This window comes from Stegodyphus dumicola, chromosome 3 (genome assembly GCF_044657685.1).
Source record: "Stegodyphus dumicola isolate Sdum_Otavi_A_Nest chromosome 3, ASM4465768v1".
NCBI lineage: Eukaryota > Metazoa > Arthropoda > Arachnida > Araneae > Eresidae > Stegodyphus > Stegodyphus dumicola.
This window is the reverse complement of record NC_140770.1, coordinates 109147577-109168199: the sequence shown is the minus strand read 5'-3', so window position 1 is coordinate 109168199 and position 20623 is coordinate 109147577. Positions and strand designations below refer to the sequence as shown.

General features: G+C 33.1%; 1 protein-coding gene across 2 annotated transcripts in view; it reads right to left on the bottom strand.

Annotated features, from left to right (window-relative positions):
- The window catches only part of LOC118192633 (phospholipid-transporting ATPase ABCA3-like), a 193165-nt gene that overhangs the window by 66445 nt on the left and 106097 nt on the right, over positions 1-20623 (bottom strand). For both annotated transcript variants that reach the window (XM_085813161.1, XM_085813162.1), the window contains 2 exons: positions 10103-10257; positions 4342-4497 (listed from right to left, as the gene is read on the bottom strand). In XM_085813161.1, coding sequence (XP_085669287.1) covers positions 4342-4497; positions 10103-10257 — 311 coding nt within the window. The remainder of the gene's footprint in view (positions 1-4341; positions 4498-10102; positions 10258-20623) is intronic.

Below are 20623 nucleotides of genomic sequence, written 5' to 3'. Positions count from 1 at the left end.
TGTTTAAATTTACATATATCTCTCAAATTTTTAAATAGAAAATTAATTTTTTTATTGGAAATAGGTCTAGAAAATTATTTACTTCATGTTCTGATTTTTAAATATTACATTTCAATTTTTTTTACAAAAAATTTATAAAAATGAATTTAAAATGAATTTTTTAAAAATATCTGGATTTCATTTGGATTAAATTTAAGTTTAAGATTATTGAAGAAGAAATCAAGAAAGTTCCATTAAAAAAATAATATTAAATATGTATTAAATTAAATTTACATTACACGACTAAAATTTTGATAGCTAATTTTAAAAAAACTGCTTGTGTGACTTTTACAAAACTTGGCACCTGGGCATAATTTGAAGCATAGAATTGAATTATTGGGGGGGGGGGAGAACACAGAATTCTCACAGTGAACACGGTGGCATTATCGATTCTTGAATCGTTATCGCGCCCTACCACGTGCATCGCATTGGATAAAAACTGGAAGGACTGGTTTTGTCTTTCTCTTTCTGCCTGACGTCGTGTTAACGAGTGTGTGGGCTCTCGCCATCATCCACTGAAAAACATCATGTAATCGAGCTGATATTCCTTTGCATAAAATGGAGGAGAAAACATGTTCTTGTACGAAGAAAGCTGCATAAATGAGCAAATAAGAATTCAGGTAAACTTTACTGGTTATGCTGCAAGGTAAAATGGTTCCTGTGCTGTGATTCTACGTGTATAATCCTGATAACTGGATTTTTCGAAGTGAGACCATGTGCGACAAATTCAAGCATATCTACAAGAAATCTTCTCTCTTCTCTCGCGAATAATTGCACCGCCTAATAATTAAGCTTCTTGCAAGATGCTGATAAGTAGTGTGTCATCGATGCTTTAAGATTTAGGAATTACAGTATACAGTTAAGAAATGAACGCGGTGAGAGTCCCGTAGGACTAACGAGTAGGACATGCTAAAAAGCATTCATGAATGTTGTTTGTTTTTGTAACGTATATAATTTAGGCTAATCAAGAAAAGTTTGTTTTGTGATTTAATAAATATATATTTAATAGAGAGCTACTGACTCATGCATGCCTTATTGGGTAAGTCATTTTATTCTTATTATTAAAGATCATGCAATGTACTAACCACTAAATTTTAGTTTAACTATTTACGCAGAATTAATTCGCATTTGATACTCTTAGTATCGTTACTTTTATACGATCATGGCCAACAACACCACAGGGGGCAGTATGTAATTTCAGAAAAAGTGTGATTTTGTGTAAAATATATATGCTGCATACAGTGCTTTATATATAAATCTAATACATATCCTAAGTCACACTTTTGAGACATGAAAAACATGAATTTTTTCAAGCAACAAAATAGAACTGTCCCTCCTTTTTTTGATCCACTATACATGCACGGAAATGGCTTTTGTTAAAATTCTTTTAAAATCTCATTATCAAAAAAACAGCATCAGGAAGAGTAGCAAGTACATCTCACATTTTAAGGCCTTCGCTGCTGTAAAAGGGATTTTATTTAAAAATTTCTGGTAGATTTTACTAACTAATTAACTAATCTCTTCTTTATTGCATTTGATAGCAAAACTAAGTGAAGATCATGCACAATCTCATCTAAAACAACATATTTTTCCCTAACAGTTTAGTTAAAACATCAATGCAAGAGATCAACTGAAATTACTATGCTACTGAGTAAAGTTAATCACTGAAGACTTCTACAAAAGGAAATTATTTAAATGACTCTAGATTAATTCTTGTCTTAAAATTGTAAAGTAACACAAAAGAAAAATGTTAAGACATAATATGGATATCTTACAAAGATCACTGGATTTAAAAGACTAGGCTAACCTCAATTACAGTCTAGAACAATAGTCTCACTCTTTCAACCAAAATGAGATCAGAAATTTCCATATTTACACTCATCAGTCAAATGTTCTAAGTCTTTTGCATTCACCAGATTTGATGATAGCTAAGATTTCACACCTTGAAATCAGAGTTGCAAATCCCTGTTTGATTTAGTTTATTTGATTTTGGCAAATTGAACAAGGGCTATTTACCTAATTCAGATGCAAATTATAAATTGAACGAGGGCTATTTACCTAATTCAGATGCAAATTATATCACATGAATGTAACTACTGTGCTGCAGCAATGTTTTACAACTTATTCTCTTTTAGGATAACCCAATATTGTCTATTATAAATGAGTGAAATGATAGTGATGATTCAACAGTGAAATGATTATGTGCATCTTTCTTTCCATTCACTGAAGTGTGCATTTACCTCTACATATTTATAAGTCAACTGCTCAACACAAAAAGTGACTTGAATTACATTTCTAACAAAAATCTGATGCATATACTCATATTATAGATGTATATTACAGATTAATATACTCATATTATTACACATAAATACTATTAAAGTTTATTTTATGAACATTATGAAGTTAAAGAAAATTTATGGGTGGCTGATTAGTTATAGTGAAACACTCAACTGTGACCTGTCTAACGAGTCAAATGACATAGCAAAGGATTTCTATGAGAGATTAGCAAGTATTAATGTCTCGCATAAAAAGAAACCTCAGAAACCCCAAATAACCAGCCTATTCTACTTAGTGTTAATATTCCAAGATGAACTATTTATGTTTTGCATCTTTAAACAATCATTATTTAACTCGCAAATTACTTCTATGTTTTTCACTGCACAGAATTAACAAATACATTACATATATTTTAATTTTAAAAAATACTAAATTATGTTTATATAAAAGCGCAGGAACTATTTTTTTTAAATGCACACGCACCAAACAAAAAAAAAAAAAAAACTTGCGTTAATTTAAGTAAATCCTTTCACTGACTATCTAGAATATATAGAAAGATAGATAAGTTAAATTAAAACTAAACATGCAAAAGAAAAACAAGTAATATAATAAATAATAAAATATTAATAGAGCAAATTAATGGTGCTCTAAATTATAAGTGGAGTAAACTGATTTTTGTTTAATTAAAAACTAAAAATGGAGTCAAAATAATTTTTGCCATATCATATAAATTAAAATATTGCAGTACAAAATGGAAAAAGCTGCATTATCTTCAGACTCTTAATGCTGTCAAGAATAAGTAAAGCATTCTTATAACAATACACTTTTTCTGGGAAGATTTATTCTCTTTCTGTAGATTTAAAATTATCTGAGGTACTGAATTAATAATACAGTCAAAAGTCTTTAATCCGGACTCGTCGGGACTTCGGCGATTCCGGATTATCGGTTTCTCCGGATTATAGATCATCAGTTTAAATCTAGTAAGAAGGCATACAGAAATTATAAAATCAAAAATATTAAACCGTAATTTATGAAATAAAGAGCAATTATGATTTAAAGGGTATCAAAATTTACAAAAAAAAAAAAAAAAAAAAAAAAACTTTATATTTATTTGTTTACTTTATTAAACATTTCTTTTAATGCACGCATGCATAAAGCATACATTACGCATAGTTGAAATTAGGAAATTGCAACCAGAAAACTATTTGATGTGCATTCATGATATTTATAATGATGAGGAATTTGATTTAAATCATATCAAAGACCGAGTACATCGAGATGAAATACTACATTCAGTAAGGAATTATAAGCCAAATAAAATAAAAACATTTGCTCTATTAATATTTTCAGGATAGTGCTGAGAGATCAACTTCCAATTCATTGCACCCTGCATCTATTAATGAAGTTCAATATTCTTACTACTTAATTATGTTCTCAAAAATACTGATCGATTTCAAAGACATCATGACACTGTTTCATAATAGCAACCATGACACTGAATTATGTATTTGACTAGAGAATGGTAGTGTTTCTAACAAATTTTTACATAAATGTGAATTTTGTGGATCAGATAGTTATTATATTTGCTAAGCTACACTAAATGGTGGACTGTAATGAAACAAAAAAAAGGGGAAAACACTTTCTTGTACCTAATTAATATGATCAGCATTCTATAGATACAGGATATTGGTCATCAATTTATCATGTTGTCTTATCCAGTTGGCATGTTGCTCTTGCCAAGTTAGCAGTTAAATTCAAAGTTTTCTTTTCTACATTAGGCGGTATATTGCATGTGGCAATATTTTTCTTAACAGTTATAAAAAAAAAGCTATCTTGACCGAAAATGGTGAATTAAGACTTTTCTACATTAGGCGGTATATTGTATGTGGCAATATTTTCCTTAAATGTTATAAAAAGAAAAGCTAATTTAGCTGAAAATAGTGAACTAAGACTACATACGAGCCATATGACTTAAACATTCAACAATATATATCACTGCAAAAATGAACTAATATAACTTACTTTAGAGTCACCAATAAGAGCAATTCCTAAACAAAGTTTTCTTTTCATACCACCAGATATGTTTTTTGTCAATTCATTCCGCTTTTCATTAAGGTTCAATATGCTTAAAATTTCAGATGTTTCACGAGAAACATCACTCCATTTTACACCTTTCAACTGGGAAGAAGAGGGAAAAAAAAATGCATTAACAAAAATAAGAAAATCACATTTAAATAATACATTCAATATATGTAACTTAAATTTTTCCATTTCCAGTTTGTGCATTTGTAAAGATGATCCACAAAATACAGGGTAATTCATACAATAAACTTCATGCTCTTTAACTGCAGAAGTGCTTCCTTTTTTCCAATGAGGCATGTTCGCCATTTTGTGATTGTATGAGTTTCGATAAGTGTTTTTCCAATCTTTTAAGTTTGATTTACATTTTACGCATTTTAATTTTTCTTATTTGATATTGTGCTTTGCTTGTCTGATTTCATGCTGTTTAGTTGCAAATATTTTGTTTTCAGTCTAAAATTCTTCTAATGTTTTGAGCTTTATTATTGGTTAGTTAATTTAGTTCGATTTTCTGCATTGTTTATCATGCTTTCATCCATTAATTGTTTCACTAAATTACGCCTGAAGCGACAAATTTCTGAATCACCTTGATTTTTACTAAAGTTCAAACATAAAAAAAAAAAATAATAAATAAAAACAAAATCTGAAATGTTTCAGATTTTAAATTATGTTCAAAGGGGCGTTTTTTAACATTTTGTGTGTTACCTTTCTTTATTAAATATCGTGTTCCTCACACTTAAACCATAAGATCCAGTGCAACAGCAATATCGCAAAATAGTTTTAAAACGAGCATATCTTTAGAATTTCCGATACAGAGACTCACGCGCTGGAAATAAAAATGTTTTTTCTGCACAACGTTGCCATTGCTCGCTTTGAAATCCTTGAGTTTGTTAATCAAAAATTCATCAAAGTTTTAAAAAATAGGAAATCGATCATAAAACAAATTTCAAATTTCAAATTTGGTCTTCCACATGCTTATATTCGTTGGAGGATTACGTTATTCAAAATTCGATGACTCTATGTACCGTTGTTTTATCACAATACGAGAAATATACATACATTTATGCAGATTTTTCATTATTTAATTTCTTGAAATATAATGCAGGACTCTAACATTTTGTGGCAACAGTTTGAAAAGTGAACCGACATTTATAAGTCCGACGCAAAATGCCAAAACGAAACTAATAGTCCTTCGGGATTCAAATCCCTTTGGACTAAAAAAAAAAAAGAATTCCCAATTTATTCAAATCAAATCTAATCAAAAATTGTGTTTTAAGAATTCTCTTAAACTGCAAACTTGCTTTGCTTTGGTCCATCATAAGGGATACATGTAAACAGTTATCCAAAATTGAACATGAGCTTCACCTAGAACTCACTAATTCATATCCAAAATTCATTGCCATTAAACAAGTGGTCTAGAACTGAGAACGTGGTTAAGAATCTTTCAAAAATAGTGTCTGTGTTTGGAGTGAAATCTTTTTAGGTTACTGCAAAAACTTCCATGTACTTCCAGATGGAAATGTAACTGCTGTCTTTTTCCAAAAATAAGACACTGTCTTACTTTCTTTTTTGGTCCAAAATACACACTAGGGCTTAATTTCGGGGAAGGGCAAAAATAAAAGTATATTTACATATTTTTATTTAATATTTATTTTACACAGAATACAGAAATTTAAATTTATTCAATTACAGTAATGTCATCTTCTTCTGGAACATCGTCATAAATAAAATTCTGAATTATATTCCGATTTTCTTCCAAATTCATTTCCTGTTGAATCATTGGTCTGAATCTCTCATGTCTTGCGATATAGCTATCGTTAAATGAATACTTCTTGTCTAAGTAGCCTGTTCGTAGTGCATTGGAAACATCACTATCAGTTATTTTGTCCCATGAATTTTTTACCCAAATCACAACTTCTTGTAAGCTTGGTTTTACAAAATTACCTAGATGACTTCTCACCATTCTGTTTTCAATATATTCATTGATTTCCATCCGCAAATGATCCTTTAATAGCTTGTTTATTGCAATGTCAAGTGTCTGGAGGTAACCAGTCATTCCTGCCGGAATCATTATTTGATCAATCTTCCTCTCAGCAAGAAAGTTTTTCATGTCTTTAGTGCAGTGAGTACTGGCTGAATCCCAAACTAGTAAACCTCTATTCTGACCCCTCAACAGTGGTAGCAGCATAAAATAAACCCACTTTCTTATAACTGCTTGGGTGCACCCGGCTTTTTCACTTTCAATGACATAAATTCCTGAAACACGTTGAATCTGGTCTTTTTTACCTTTAGTGATTAAAAATGGCGATACTTTCTTGCCATCTAGACGAATCGCCAAAATACAGGTAACACATGCACTATCGTAACTGGTAGAAGGAATGTAAATTGACGAAGAAGCTTTGTGATGAACTGTCGTTTGAGCTCCATGGCCTGGGAATATCGCGGTCTCATCCATAGCAATCACGTTGCAGAGATGTTATTTCGAAAAATCGATGCCATCAACAAAAAGCTTAAACACAAGTGCACGCTTAACAACTTCATTGTCTTCCAACTTAAACAATATTGTTGATCTCCTTAGAGACAGTTCATATCGTTTAAGGAAGTTGTCCAACCAATGTGACGATGCTTTAAATTCTTCTGTGGATATATCAAATTCAATTGCTGTTTCAAGGGCAAATTTTTGAATAGCAGCCCTGCGCACAACCAAAGCCATTGCTCTCCTGCCTGCAATCCATTCGCAGATGCAATCTTCCAACTCAGAAAATAAAGGCTGCCGACCTGATCCAACTCTGTGTTTTTTCTCATTTCCTTGGTCCACCAGTTGACACAGGTAATCGTAGTTTGCAAGCCATTTACGAACCATACGAAGATCCAGCATCTTCTCTTTACAGAATGCTACAAGATTTACACCCCTGGAGTCTTCCACGATTCCCTTTTTGTACTCGACGGAATAGCTCTTTCGTTTTGTCCTCATTTTAACTGGGGTTAAAAATTATTCACTTTATTTTTAAATAAAATTACGTATGAAGAAATAATCAAGACTTACAAGACTGAAATAAATGAACGTTGTATACCTGCTCTGTTGCTCAATGTAGACTGCTGCCTTATGTTGTATTTTTAACCAGTTTGCCGTTCGGAAAATTGCAAACATTTCGTGCCATTTTTCGCATCCAAAGGTAAACTTTTTTTTATCTAAAACTGGGCTCAGAATATTTCTTTCCCCCTTTCACCACCTGTGAAAGCCTATTTAGAAGTTCTGTTCAAATCAGATTGAACAGCATACCTGTCACACTGAAGGATGGTGAATATCGACCCCCTAAGGGGCAACATAAAACACAAAGACTGGTGTAGTCCTTAGAGCATATATTTTTCCCTTTGCACCCAACCCCACTTCCACTTCCTGCACCCAGCCCCAGATCTATTGCAATCTATTACAATGTAAATGTAATTTTTAATTGTCAAGAAAAAACTTTATATAAAGTAAAAATAAGGGCATTAGCTAGTATTTGAAATGTCCTTGAATTTTGTTTTATTATTTTCTTGATGGCCTGTAACAAAAGAGAAGAATTTAATCGTTAAGAATTGAAAAGATAGCATTCAAAGCCCTTCGTTCATTAATTGAAAGGGAGAAAGCTGTTGTGGATCTAATAACATATGTTGAAGGGAAGAAATTCTATTCGAAGAAAGTGTCCCCAGCCTTTACTTTCCTAAAATAGCCCTGCTGTGATTCTAATGCGACACCGCTGAGAAGATAAGTAACCCATCAATCACCCCTTTTGATTTTCGACTCATTCTGTGGGGGTTGGAAAAAGGTCGATGCATCGTATGTGTCTCGGGGGTTATGGTTCAGTCCAAATTTCACCCCAACGAGAGTCTGCCGACGCTAACGGATGACGATGCCTTTCCTGTGAACGTATCTCTCTCGAGGCAAACGGTGAACTGATTAAGATAAATTCCAAGAATTAATTTGAAACGAACTGTAGAGGTAAACAATTAATTTCTCGGAATATTTTGTTTCAAACATTTCTCTGAAATACGAGTATTAGGAAAGCTAAACATATTATTACTTAATAAATCAACAGCATTTTTTAACGAATTTTTTTTTTTTTGTTACATTATTTTAACTAGGGATTATTTTCGGGGAATGTCTTATTTTACAAAAAGTTCCGAAAATCACGATAGGGCTTATTTTCGGAGGATGTCTTAATTTACAAATGTTCCGAAAATCACAATAGGGCTTATTTTCGGAGGATGTCTTATTTTCAGAAAAAGACGGTAATGAAATATATGGATGTGAAATCTTTGATGTTTACATATGCTCACATGCAAGTACAGAAAATTTTCTTGTTTAGAATGACAATTCTACATCACATGAAGCTTGTGCAATGGTATATCTTCAGCAGGAAACAATAATGTGCATGGAGTGACCAAATTAATCTTTGAGTTTGAATTTATTGATGTTGTCTGAGATGCCTTAGGAGGACATATCACTGCTCTCAATCCTTCTCCTCAAAATCTTGATCCATTTGTAACAGCCTTGCAAGAACAATTGGTGTCACTCTCTACTGAGTTTAAATACATCATCGTCAACAACATTAATCATCACTGCAAGTGTAATATGACTGTTTACATAACTACACTCCACAAAGAAGACCCTTTTTTGATTTCAAACAATTATTCAAATTTGTCATTTTCATTCACATTCTAATTGTGAAATCACAGAACTTTCCCTGAATCCTGTTTTTGTATCACCTATTCTGTGGGAAAATTTGCAAAACTTCATATCAGTTTTTAGTAATTATTATTTTTCTGGTTTTCTTTTAAATAGAAACTAGTGTATTTTTAGAAAGCACGGTGAACTCCAAAAGCTATTTTAAGTAACTATTGACAAAAGATACATAATAAAAACAAAAATCCACATTAGCTACTACATGTTGGCAGCAGATGATTGTATTGCACTCTTTCTCACTAACTGCAATGAATATAACCATTTTTAGAATAGCCAAAAATGCTTTCCTTTCGCCTATTATTGCTTTATTCATTTAGAAAGTTATGCAGAAACTCCTAAACACATTATTACACACAACAGCAACAACAACAAAAAGAAAAAAAGGGCAAGGAAAAAAGTCTTTTTATCAATTAATCTTCTTCAGCATCTGAAACCATTATTTCAGTTACCAATAATTATATACTTTATATTCGACACCTGAAATCATTATTTGAGTTATCAATAATTATACACTTTATATTAAGATTTCTTTTTACCTTTCTCATTTCAAATACAGGCTGGTGGTTAAGGGGCTAATTAAATACACCTGTTATGTATTTTATGAAGTGTTAGAAAACTCTAGACAACAACAGGAATGCTGCAAATCTATCACTAACTACTGAATTCAATTCAAAACATACATTTTAGGAAATAAGTAAAGTAGATTAAGAAGTAGTTTTAAAAAAAGATAGGAAATATTCACAAAATATAACAATTAAAAAAATAAGAAATCCTAAATCAGGAATCAAATCAATGATTTTTAATAATAAAAGTTTTAAGGATTTTCTAATCCATGCTTCTTTGAGACAAGATATTTCACAAAATACAATTAATGTATTCACAACTTTTTTTAACTTCCAATCACTTATGAACTACGTGAAAAATTCCATCTATAAACTGTGAAACATTTAATAAACAAAATAAAACTAAACTTACTCCAGCATATATTTTTAAATGTTCTTCCACTGTAAGTGTGTCATACAACACATTATGTTGTGGACATACACCTAAACTTCTGCGAGCTTTTTTAGTCTGTGTTAAAATATCCCAGCCATTAATGGTTGCTGATCCACTTGAAGGAGCATAAAGTCCTAAAATTAGAATAAATTCATAGCAAATACAATACTTAAAATGAAATAATTCATCAACATTACAAAATATAATAAATTATTAAAGTAGAACACTAACTTAAGTAATGGAAAATAACAACATTATATATGCTTAACAGAAAGCAGTTTCTAGTTTATATACATTGCACCAGCTATTCCATTTTTATCAAATTTAACAGACGCATTCTTGTTTTAATGTATTTTTTTCTTCCAGCTTGGAACTGATTTCAAGGATCACAAATATTTAAGGGGATGCCATTCAATGTAGCTAAAAGCTATTCATATTACTTTTGTACTTTTTATTGCACATGCACAAAATCTGAAACTTTGTGGTACTGTTTATTTAGCAAGAATAAAATAGGTCTCATTTTTTGAGAAAGTTAGTTTTTATTACATATTTCAACTATCAGATTTCTTAAAATAGGCTTTTATTTTAAAGATTTCATTTGAGAGAAAGATCTCCCCCCCCCCAAAAAAAAATTACATTGTTATAATCGTTCTCACAGTTACAGAAAAGAAAATTTTAGACAAGATAAAATTCAAACATTATATTAGAAAAAAAGCATAATTCAAACAAAATTTTATTTTTATTAGCTGTCCTGCAACAAAATAACACTTTACTGATGTTATTCAAATGTTATATTACAGAAAACATAATTCAAACAAAATTTAATTTTTACTAGCAGTCCTGCAATAGAATAATACTTTACTGATGTTATTTCACTTTAAATGTAATGCGGGCTTCACATAACATTTCCATCCCGGGTGATATTCAAGCCATCCCTTAGTGATATTATCACATTATTAGTTAATGCTAGCCCGTAAGGAAAAAAAAAAAACACGCCCTTATACAAAGAATCGAAAAAAAAAGGATTGAGATAGAAACAAAATACACAAAGCTTTTATTATTTACAATATAGTCATATCTCTTCTGTGTATGGTTTTGCACTTAATGCAATTTTTGACACTGGATTTCATCCACCAACATATGTACATTAGGTGCATACACTGAGGTTCCCGCACACAAGTAATTGTCAAGATGCGAATCAATGGAGCCTGCTCCGGTTCTTTGACTTGATAGTGTTCATAGTTGAAAACAGATATTCGCAGAGGTAGGTAGACCCAAAACAAGATTTGATTTTATATGCAACACTTCTTAATAATGGAAACCTGTTCTTTTCAACAAGTTTCCAGAAGTCTACATCTGTGGCATGTGCTGGCAGGATAATATTCTTCAGATCGACTACTTCCCGCTCGAGGTTTTCCATTTCTGCAGCAATAATTCTTGCAATTGCTGTGGCGGCTTCAGTTGCTTCATGGTGAATGGGTTGCCAAAAAAGCTCACCACTGGCTTCAGGCAACTGAAAACTTGAAATCGCTTTTAAAATATGTCCAGAAGCGTCTCCAGATGGCCGGAAAATCACAAGGACCAAAATTATCGTCATTCGCCATTTTTTTTTCATGTTTGAAAAATGAACCAGGGACTTCGATCTCATTTGAGTGAATTTGTCAGGGTTAGATTGCGTGAACTCTTTTATCTGCTCAATTAGAAATAAAAACCTTGATACAACTTTACCTCTGCTGAGCCATCGGACTTTTGCATGCAAGATGAGGTCAACTGTTTTATCTTCAGAGTCTTCCAGCAGTGCTTTAAAAAGCTGGTATTCCAAAGGAGCTGCACGAATATAACTGATAATCAATGTGACAACATTCATGACGTGTTCAAATACATGTCTTCAAATATATGTTCAAATATCTTTGCGCACAACGCTTTTTGATGAATGATGCAGTGATAAGGCATGAAGTTTGGAAAACACTCGTCTTTCTTGGACAAAGCGACAGAACCGTTGGTTCTTCCTGTCATGGCAGATGCTCTGTCTGTGGTAATTGCTGTTAGCTTTTTAAGCGGCAAGCCAATTTCTGCCGCAAGCATCTTAAAAATGTTGAAATGTCCCTTCCCCGCGTTCTCATCTTCAAAGGCAGAATTTTTATTAATTCTTCTTTAACAGAATAGTCGTTAAATACCATTCTTATCATAACAGCTAACTGCAATGTGTCGGAAATATCCGTGGACTCAGCAAATTGGAGAGAAAACCATTCACATGTTTTCAAATCTCTCTTCAGTTGAGATTCCATGTCATCAACAATTGCTTCTTATTCTCCTTAAAACAGTGTCATCTGATAATTGAAGGTCCTGAGTCGCATTGATGATTTCACACTTGTTAGAGAATCCATCAAAAAGAGACTTTCAGCATCTGCAAGAAATGCTTCCTTCAGCAACTCACTGTCTTGAAATGGTTTTTTCTTCTTCGCCAGCAATCGAGCAATTTTAAAGCCATTCTTGCAGCATTTTTGGACTTTGAAACTGGCCTAACAAATACTGATTGCTGCACAGAAATCTTCAATTTCAGCTCACGTATTTTCTTCTTCCTAATTTCCAAACCTTCCGGGTAGTGCATTGCAAATGTTCCATGATTCGTGTAAAAAAGATGTTCCACACTATGTTTCTTAGTCAATGCTACAGAAGTACCACACAGCAAACACACACACTTCCTTTTCTCATCAACAAAGCAATATGTTTTTTCCCAGCTGAAATTGTAATTATATGTCTTCTGCCTTTTGCTGGAACCACTCATCAAGCTGCAACAGTTAAAAAAAAAAAAAAAATCGCTAAGCCCCAACTCAGAATGAGGATGCCGAACAAGACTGGGTGCACCACTAGCACTGTCACTGCCAAACGCTTCAAAGAGGACTGGCAAAGAACGCGGGTCAAAAGTTGTCCTTTGCTACTAGTTAAATGCCTAATATAATTGTGTCATACAGTCGACCTGCAGTTCCCTCCACTTTTGTCACTCTTTTTCAGCCATTTTTGGTGTGGTGAGCCTTGTAATATTGTGCCCCGAATTTTAAAACTTTATCATCCTATTAACCCGCAAGGACACGCTTCAGGCCTGTCAGACTCGGTCATTACTCCTTTCAGTAAAATTTTTCGACCTTCTCAGTAGCTGAGTTCAAGGTCATGTACATGTCATTCACAGACATTTCCAGAATTTATCTCTCCCTCTTTTTTCAGAAATTGGGTAGCCGGGCCCGCATTCGCATTGCCATTTTAAATCCGACTGAAGCAATAAGAAGAATCAAGTTAAAACACGCCATCACCCTCGATGTTTCTGAAACCCAAGACAAGGCCAACCAAGTTTCTAACCCCTTCCCTGCCAAACACCCTCTATGTGCAATCCCAAAAAAGACTGTTGCAGCAAAAAAAGGGGGGGAAAGAAAAAAGAAAAATTACCGAAGCTTGGCGGGCACTATGCAATGTCGCCTCGGGCACCAGGTTGAGTACCCTGGGTCTAGAAGCATGAAAAATATAACTCCAGCAAAAATTTAAAATGCTTTAGATTTTCTCTTCAAATAAGCTACGTTAAAATGGAAAACATTTGCATATACTACTCTACTGAATCTATTCTCTTAAAAATAAAGTGAGAATCTTTATTCATTCATACTTTTAACATTTCATAAATAATGAAAAACAACTAAAAATTTAAATATAACAGTGTCTGTATATAGAAACAGACAAGCATACGTTTTACTATTACACTTTTAAATTATTTTTAAAAAAATTAAAACAGATAATATGTAACTTAAAACTGTATAGAATATTAATCATAAAAATGTATGCCATATATTAAAATTTTAGCAAGAAATTACAAATTATACTACTCGTACAAAATGCTGTAGAAAAAAATTATAAAGTATATTACAATATATGCGAAAAGAATTATATTAACTGAATAAGGTATTACAGTTCCTCTGCAAATAACAATAAAATATTATATATAAACAAAATGAAGTAATAAGGTTTTTAAACATTGCTTGATATCTCAAATTAAATATTTTTGCAAATGGGCTTTTCTCATAAGACTAAAATTTCATGAATCCATATAATGTCAATGAAACAAATTTTACTAATATACAGCTACAGAATAGAGGTCGGCAAAAATTGCTTAATGCACCCTGTCATGAAATCTGCACAATGACCCAACTAATTTTATATGCAAACTACTGAAATCAGCAGCAGGAGTATGTATCTTATTGTTACCATGTATATGCATACATATATATATATATATATAAATTTAAACAAATTTAAATTCTAAACAAATACGTATAAAAGTATTGGTGCAAAGAATATTTAATTAAATATTTAAATTTAATTTTTTAATTAAACTCAATTTATTCTTTTGAAACATATATATATATATACACACATGGATTCCCAAGTGGTCAATCAACACTAGATATACACTAGATATGTTAGAAACTGAGAACACTAGATATGTTAGAAAGAATCTATACATGCCACAGAATATACTTTTATAATTTCTAGCTTATTTAAAGTAAAAAATATGAAATTATGAGCATAAAATGTTATTTCAATTTATATGTATGTGGGAACTGTAACTAAGATTATGTAAAAGCGCCATCTAGATTAGGGTGTGGTCAGACAAGAAGTAAAATAGTGAAGAACAGTAAGGATAGACATATACAAAAATGTTTTGACAACTATTCTTTTACTTTTATTTTCATTCTAATGTAAATAAATTCTAGTTTAACTTTATGAGTTGTAGTAATGTTTATCATCAAGTCTTCCCTGTACATATGTATTTTTTAAATATCTAGTGTGAAGTGTTTCCCTTTCCCTCATGTATCCTCAGAAACAATAAGGGCATCACAAAAAATTTTTACACAAGCAAAAAAAAAAAAAAAAAAAAACCTGTGTACCTTGCAATGGCCCTGCCAGTTGTTCCTCAGTCCAGAATCGCATGGGTAGTGGAGAGCTTTCTGGCAACGGCATCGAATTATCCGAAAGCAATCGCCCAGCTTAGAGAGAGGTTTGGAAGAGAAGACTTACTTGTACGTAAGAGATCTAAGCATGGTTATGCATTATGCAAGTAGTGGAAGTGTGAAGACGAAATTTCCTACTCTCTACAATGATTTAGAAATGAAGATTAGAGCTTTAGAAAGTCTTGGAAGAACACAAGAAGTATGGGGATTTCTTAATGCCTTTAGTTGAATCCTGCCTGCCCGAAGAAGTATTAACTGCTTGGGAGAGAAAGAGAAATTTAAAAGCACCTCAACCTAATGACCGATGCCTTGAAAACTTGATGAATTTTCTGAAACAAGAAGTGAAAGGAGAAGAAATGGTCGTGTTAGCCCGCACTGGGTTTGGTTCGAATCATGTTTATAAGAAAAAAGATACACTAAATAAAAATCTAGAATCCTCCACTGCAGCTACGTTAGTAAGTACGTCAAATTCTGAGAGCCCAGGTAAGAGCAATTTTAACTATCTCTTTTGTGAAAAACAGCACCCAATTAAAGAATGTTTTTCAGCTAGAAATATGTATGGAGTATTTAATTATGGCAAAGCACACGAGGGCTATCTGCCTAAGGGGAGGGATGCCTTTGTGGAGGACTTTCTAAGGGAAACTGGCTCATATACACGTTACACATGGGGAAAACCACGAAAATGCCCATGCAGCCAGCCCGTTCGTGGGATTCGAATCTCGGACCGAACTACCAGTGTTCTGCAACTTTACTGCTCGGCCACTGGTGGGCCCACTAGAAATATGACATTAGAAGCTAAGAAAAATATATTAATTAAAAATGGTGCCTGTTTGGGATGTTTCAGATTGGGACACACATGTAAAACATGTCAAGTAAAAAATTCCTGTATGTACTGTAATAAAAATCACCATTCTTTAATGTGTCCCAGTTGCCAAAAAAAAAGTCCAAATGAAAAGTCTAGAAGTGACATAATTGAAACCAGTACATTAACTAATAACTATGCATAGAAAATGAAAATGAGAATCTAATAGTTAATATTAAATTTAAGAATGTTGAGCTTAAAATACACACATTACTGGATACAGTTTCTCAGCACTCGTATGTCAGTAAAAAATTAGTAGAGAATGTAAATTTACAACCATTAAGGCAAATTAAAGCATTCATTATTCAGGGGAAGAGAAATGCAAGCGCAGATTCATGATGTTTATAATTTGTGCATTTTGATGCTAGATGAAACTTTCTTCTTGCAAATCGAAGCATATCAAAGAGCAAAATTTGTGGAATAGTGCCAAATATGAATGATAATAAAATTCTTAATGAACTGAAAGATAGAAGCGTCAGTTTGTCTGATTTGGGTTCTTCTGATCGTGACATTGGTCTGCTTATGGGAGCGGATATTGCCGGTGCTTTATTTACTAATAAATCTGTTCAGTTGGAGTTGGGATTATTTTTTATTGAGCCTTGTTTGGGATATGTGTTAACTGGGAAGATGAGTCATTTGACGATGGCAATGATGATACTGTTTTGAATGTAATTTCGTTATATGTTAGTAATTATTCGACAAATAAAGATTTAACTTGGAAGTGGCCTAAAAGGATGTGCCAGTGAGCACAGGATAAAGCACTTTTAGAAAAATATACTACGATTTTCAGGAAATGGAAAAAATTGAATATAATTGAAAAGGTAACTGATAATATTGACACAGGGCATTTTTTTACCTCATGAAGATAGTGATGACAGTCATGAAGCTAATGATAATGATGTCGATGATGATCCAATCAGGGAGAATAATGAAGAAACTGTGCAAAATCAACTGAATCAATTTGAACAAGGATGTGCTGATCAAACAAACGAGAAAACACCTGCTAAAAGTGCAGAAACTCCCAAAAAACAGAAACATAATTCAAGGAAAATACTTATCTCTGACACTACGATTTCTCAAATTGCGGAACTTTTTCCAAAAGCATCTCAGATAACTCTGAATTTATCACCTGTATATCCAAATGCTACCTTCAGTTACATACAAGAAAAAGATGCAGTTGAAGCTTTTGAGACAACAAAGAATGCTGAAATTTTTGGAAGAAAAATTACTCTTTCATATTCTTTAGGTGTTCACCAGAAAAGAGCCTGCAAATACAAACTTGGAGACCAAATGACAATCCAACTAGGACTTTCACTCAAAATTAGACTTCGTCCCAAATTCTTCGTTTCTTATGAGACAACGAAAGTTCATCCCTCTGATTGTTGCGAAGTATGAAAGATATGCCATGAAGGCACCATTATCCCATCAACCTCTGCTGAGCAGATGATCTGGTGGTGCACAAAGTTAACATTCGCCACCTGGACATTGTTTTTTTTTCACTTTTTCTTTTTCCTTTTTTTTTTTTTTTTCTTTTTCTTTTCTTTCTTTTCAGATCAACCCCGATCTCCGGAACCCCACTGATGTTTCCGATGTACGTGACAATTCTAAGACTATAAAGACACAATCTGGTAGAACTGTTACGATGCCACTAAGATTGAACTTGATAGACTTGAATGTTTTCAGTAGCTACCCAGCAACTCAAAAGGGGGGGGAGGATTTTGGGAATGGCATTACTACACCAACGAATCAAAGGCTAGATAGAGACTGATGTCATAGGATGCCAGAGAAAAAGGAGGAGTTGCGGTTTAGATAGCTAAGGACGATGTTTGCGTGAAATAAATTCATACTTGCCAATCTATCACACTCAAAAATCAGGAGATTTTTCACAATGTTAAAAAGACTTTTTAAATGGTAAAAATATAGTTTTTAATAATGAATTAACTTTAAATAGTAACTAATTCTTAAATGCAAGCAACACAAATATACCTTACACATAAAAAACATTTTTATTACTTGCATCGTTTAAAGAAAAAAAAAAAAAAAAAAGATACTTTAATCAGTTTTTGTACAAATATTGTAAACAGTGGCAGATTTTGCTTTCTTTAAGAAACTTCATAATTTTGTTCATAGCAATTGCCACGTAGGCCTGCTTTCGCTAATAAAAGTTTTTCTAATGCGTCATCACTAATATTAGATCTAAATTTAGTCCTCGGTTTCGCAACAACACTGAAAATCCTCTCATACTCTGCATTACTATTGGGAACTGTCAAGATGGCCAACATAATTCTAGACAGTTCACTATATTTTAAAATTCCATCAGCATCTTTCAGTTTTCCAATTAAACTCCACTGAAAACAAACTAAACAACAGTTGGATACAGTTTTGAATTGGTATTATTGCTTCCATCTGTAGAGAGGCAGAGCGGAGCTGTTTTAATGCAATCAATAACTGAAGATTTATTTTTCAAACCCATTTCTTTAACAATTACACCTGTTTTGGTTCTTGCACTTGAGTATTTCTCAGCGATGTCACTATCAGGAAACATTTTTCTAAATAAAGCTGCAGCGTGATCCGATGCATTCAGTGGCAGGTTTTGCTGTAAAAAGGCAGAGAACAGACATTCTGCATTAATAACTTTTTGGTCCTTTGTTTTCAAAGAAAAAATTAATTTTTCGTTTTTTTCAAAACAACTCATGTTGTCCTTGTGTTTTTTTGTACGCACATGTTTGAGGACATTGCCCGTCCACCATGCGAAATCGAAAAATCATAAATTTATTACATTTCCTTGAGGAAATAATAGAAGGAAAGTCATATGTTTACGATTTCTGAAACGTACACGAGTATTTCACCTTTCTCGCAGACATAACAAAAGATGATAATTTCTAAAACTATTTCTTGAAGGCACGTGTACTCACACGTACTCACAGGACAAAATGAACAAAATAACTAAAGAACATCCAAATAATAACTTGAGCTGGGATTCCCAAAGTGGTCGATATCGGTTTCCTAGGGGTCGACATAAACAAAAACTGATTTTGGAGGTCGACGAGGTCTAAAAATCGACCCCTATTAAATTAACACAAGTTCTTATTTAAAAATTTCAAGATAGGTAGGTACTGTATTGTTTATGTTGTGTTACGTGTACTAAGAATAATTAATATTTTTGTAGGAAACAGCATTGTTGTATTAATGTAAAGTCTCAAGTTCGTACAAGATGAAGAACTTGGCAAGTCTGTGTGGACAAGTTTGTGCAAGATAATGAATTCGAGCGTACGTCTTTCAGGCGCGTTTTGACTTGCTCTCTATTTGACGCTTACGTGATTCAACACGAACGAATTCATGATCAAGTCCAAACATGTTCCTGATATTTTACTATTTAACGAGCTTTCACTTAGGTAAGTTCATTTGCGTTTTGAAATTCGTTGGAGCTTGAATGATAATAATTCATATAAGTACTCATTTATTTCAAGAGATTACAAAGTTATTACATAGCTAATTAAGTGAAGTAAAGTGACTGATTACTGAGAGTTTTATGATGGCGGACACGAAAAAAAATGCAGACAATACAGTTTGGACTACTTGAAGTTCGGATTTATTGCATCTAAATCAAATCAACACTTGCCGATGTGTCTCATATGTAAAAATGTATTCAGTAACGATGCCATGAAGCCTTCAAAAATGGATGACCACTTATCAAGAGTACATGCTGACAAAAAAAGTAAGCCCTTGTCATTTTTTCAAGCACTTAAAGAAAAACTAGACAAAAAAGGCTATCCATAAGATCGATGTTTGCATCACCATCTATTAAAGACGATGATGGTTTACGAGCGTCCTATAATATATCTTTACTAATAGCGAAGTCAGGGAAACCCCACACAACTGGAGAGCAGCTTATCTTACCAGCCATTGCGGAGGTCCTTAACAATGTATTGCACAAACCCGCACATGATATTTTAAAGAGAATACCTTTGAGCAATAACACCGTTCAGAGATGCATAGATGAGATGGGACACGGTGTGGAAAACATTTTATGCAAGTTCTTACAGACCAACAGATTCTCTCTCCAGTTGGACGAGTCTACATTACCCGGCAATGAAGCTCTGTTGTTAGGATATGTTCGATTTATCAAAGATGAAAATGTGTGCCAAGAACTGCTTTTTGCTACATATTTAGAGACTGATACCAGAGGAGAATCGATTTTTCAGGCCGTGGAACATTTTTTTACTGACAAAGCTATTCCATGGAAGAACATTGTTTCTGTTATGACTGATGGTGCACCGTCTATGGTTGGTCGTCATCGAGGTTTTATAGCTCACTTAAAGCAACAACTGCCTGATGTACTCTATGGTTGGTCATCATCGTGGTTTTATAGCTCACTTAAAGCGACAACTGCCTGATGTACTGGTCATTCACTGCGTGATTCACAGGCAGCATTTAGTAGCAAAAAAGCTGAGTCCTAGATTGCATAAGTCCTTACAATATGTAATAAATGCTATCAACAAGATTCGCAGCAATTCTTTGAACTCTAGGTTATTTGCTCAGCTATGTGAGGAAAATGACGAAGTCTTTACTCGATTACTTCTGCACACTGAAGTTCGCTGGCTATCAAGAGGCTCTTGCTTAGAAAGATTTTCAGCCATT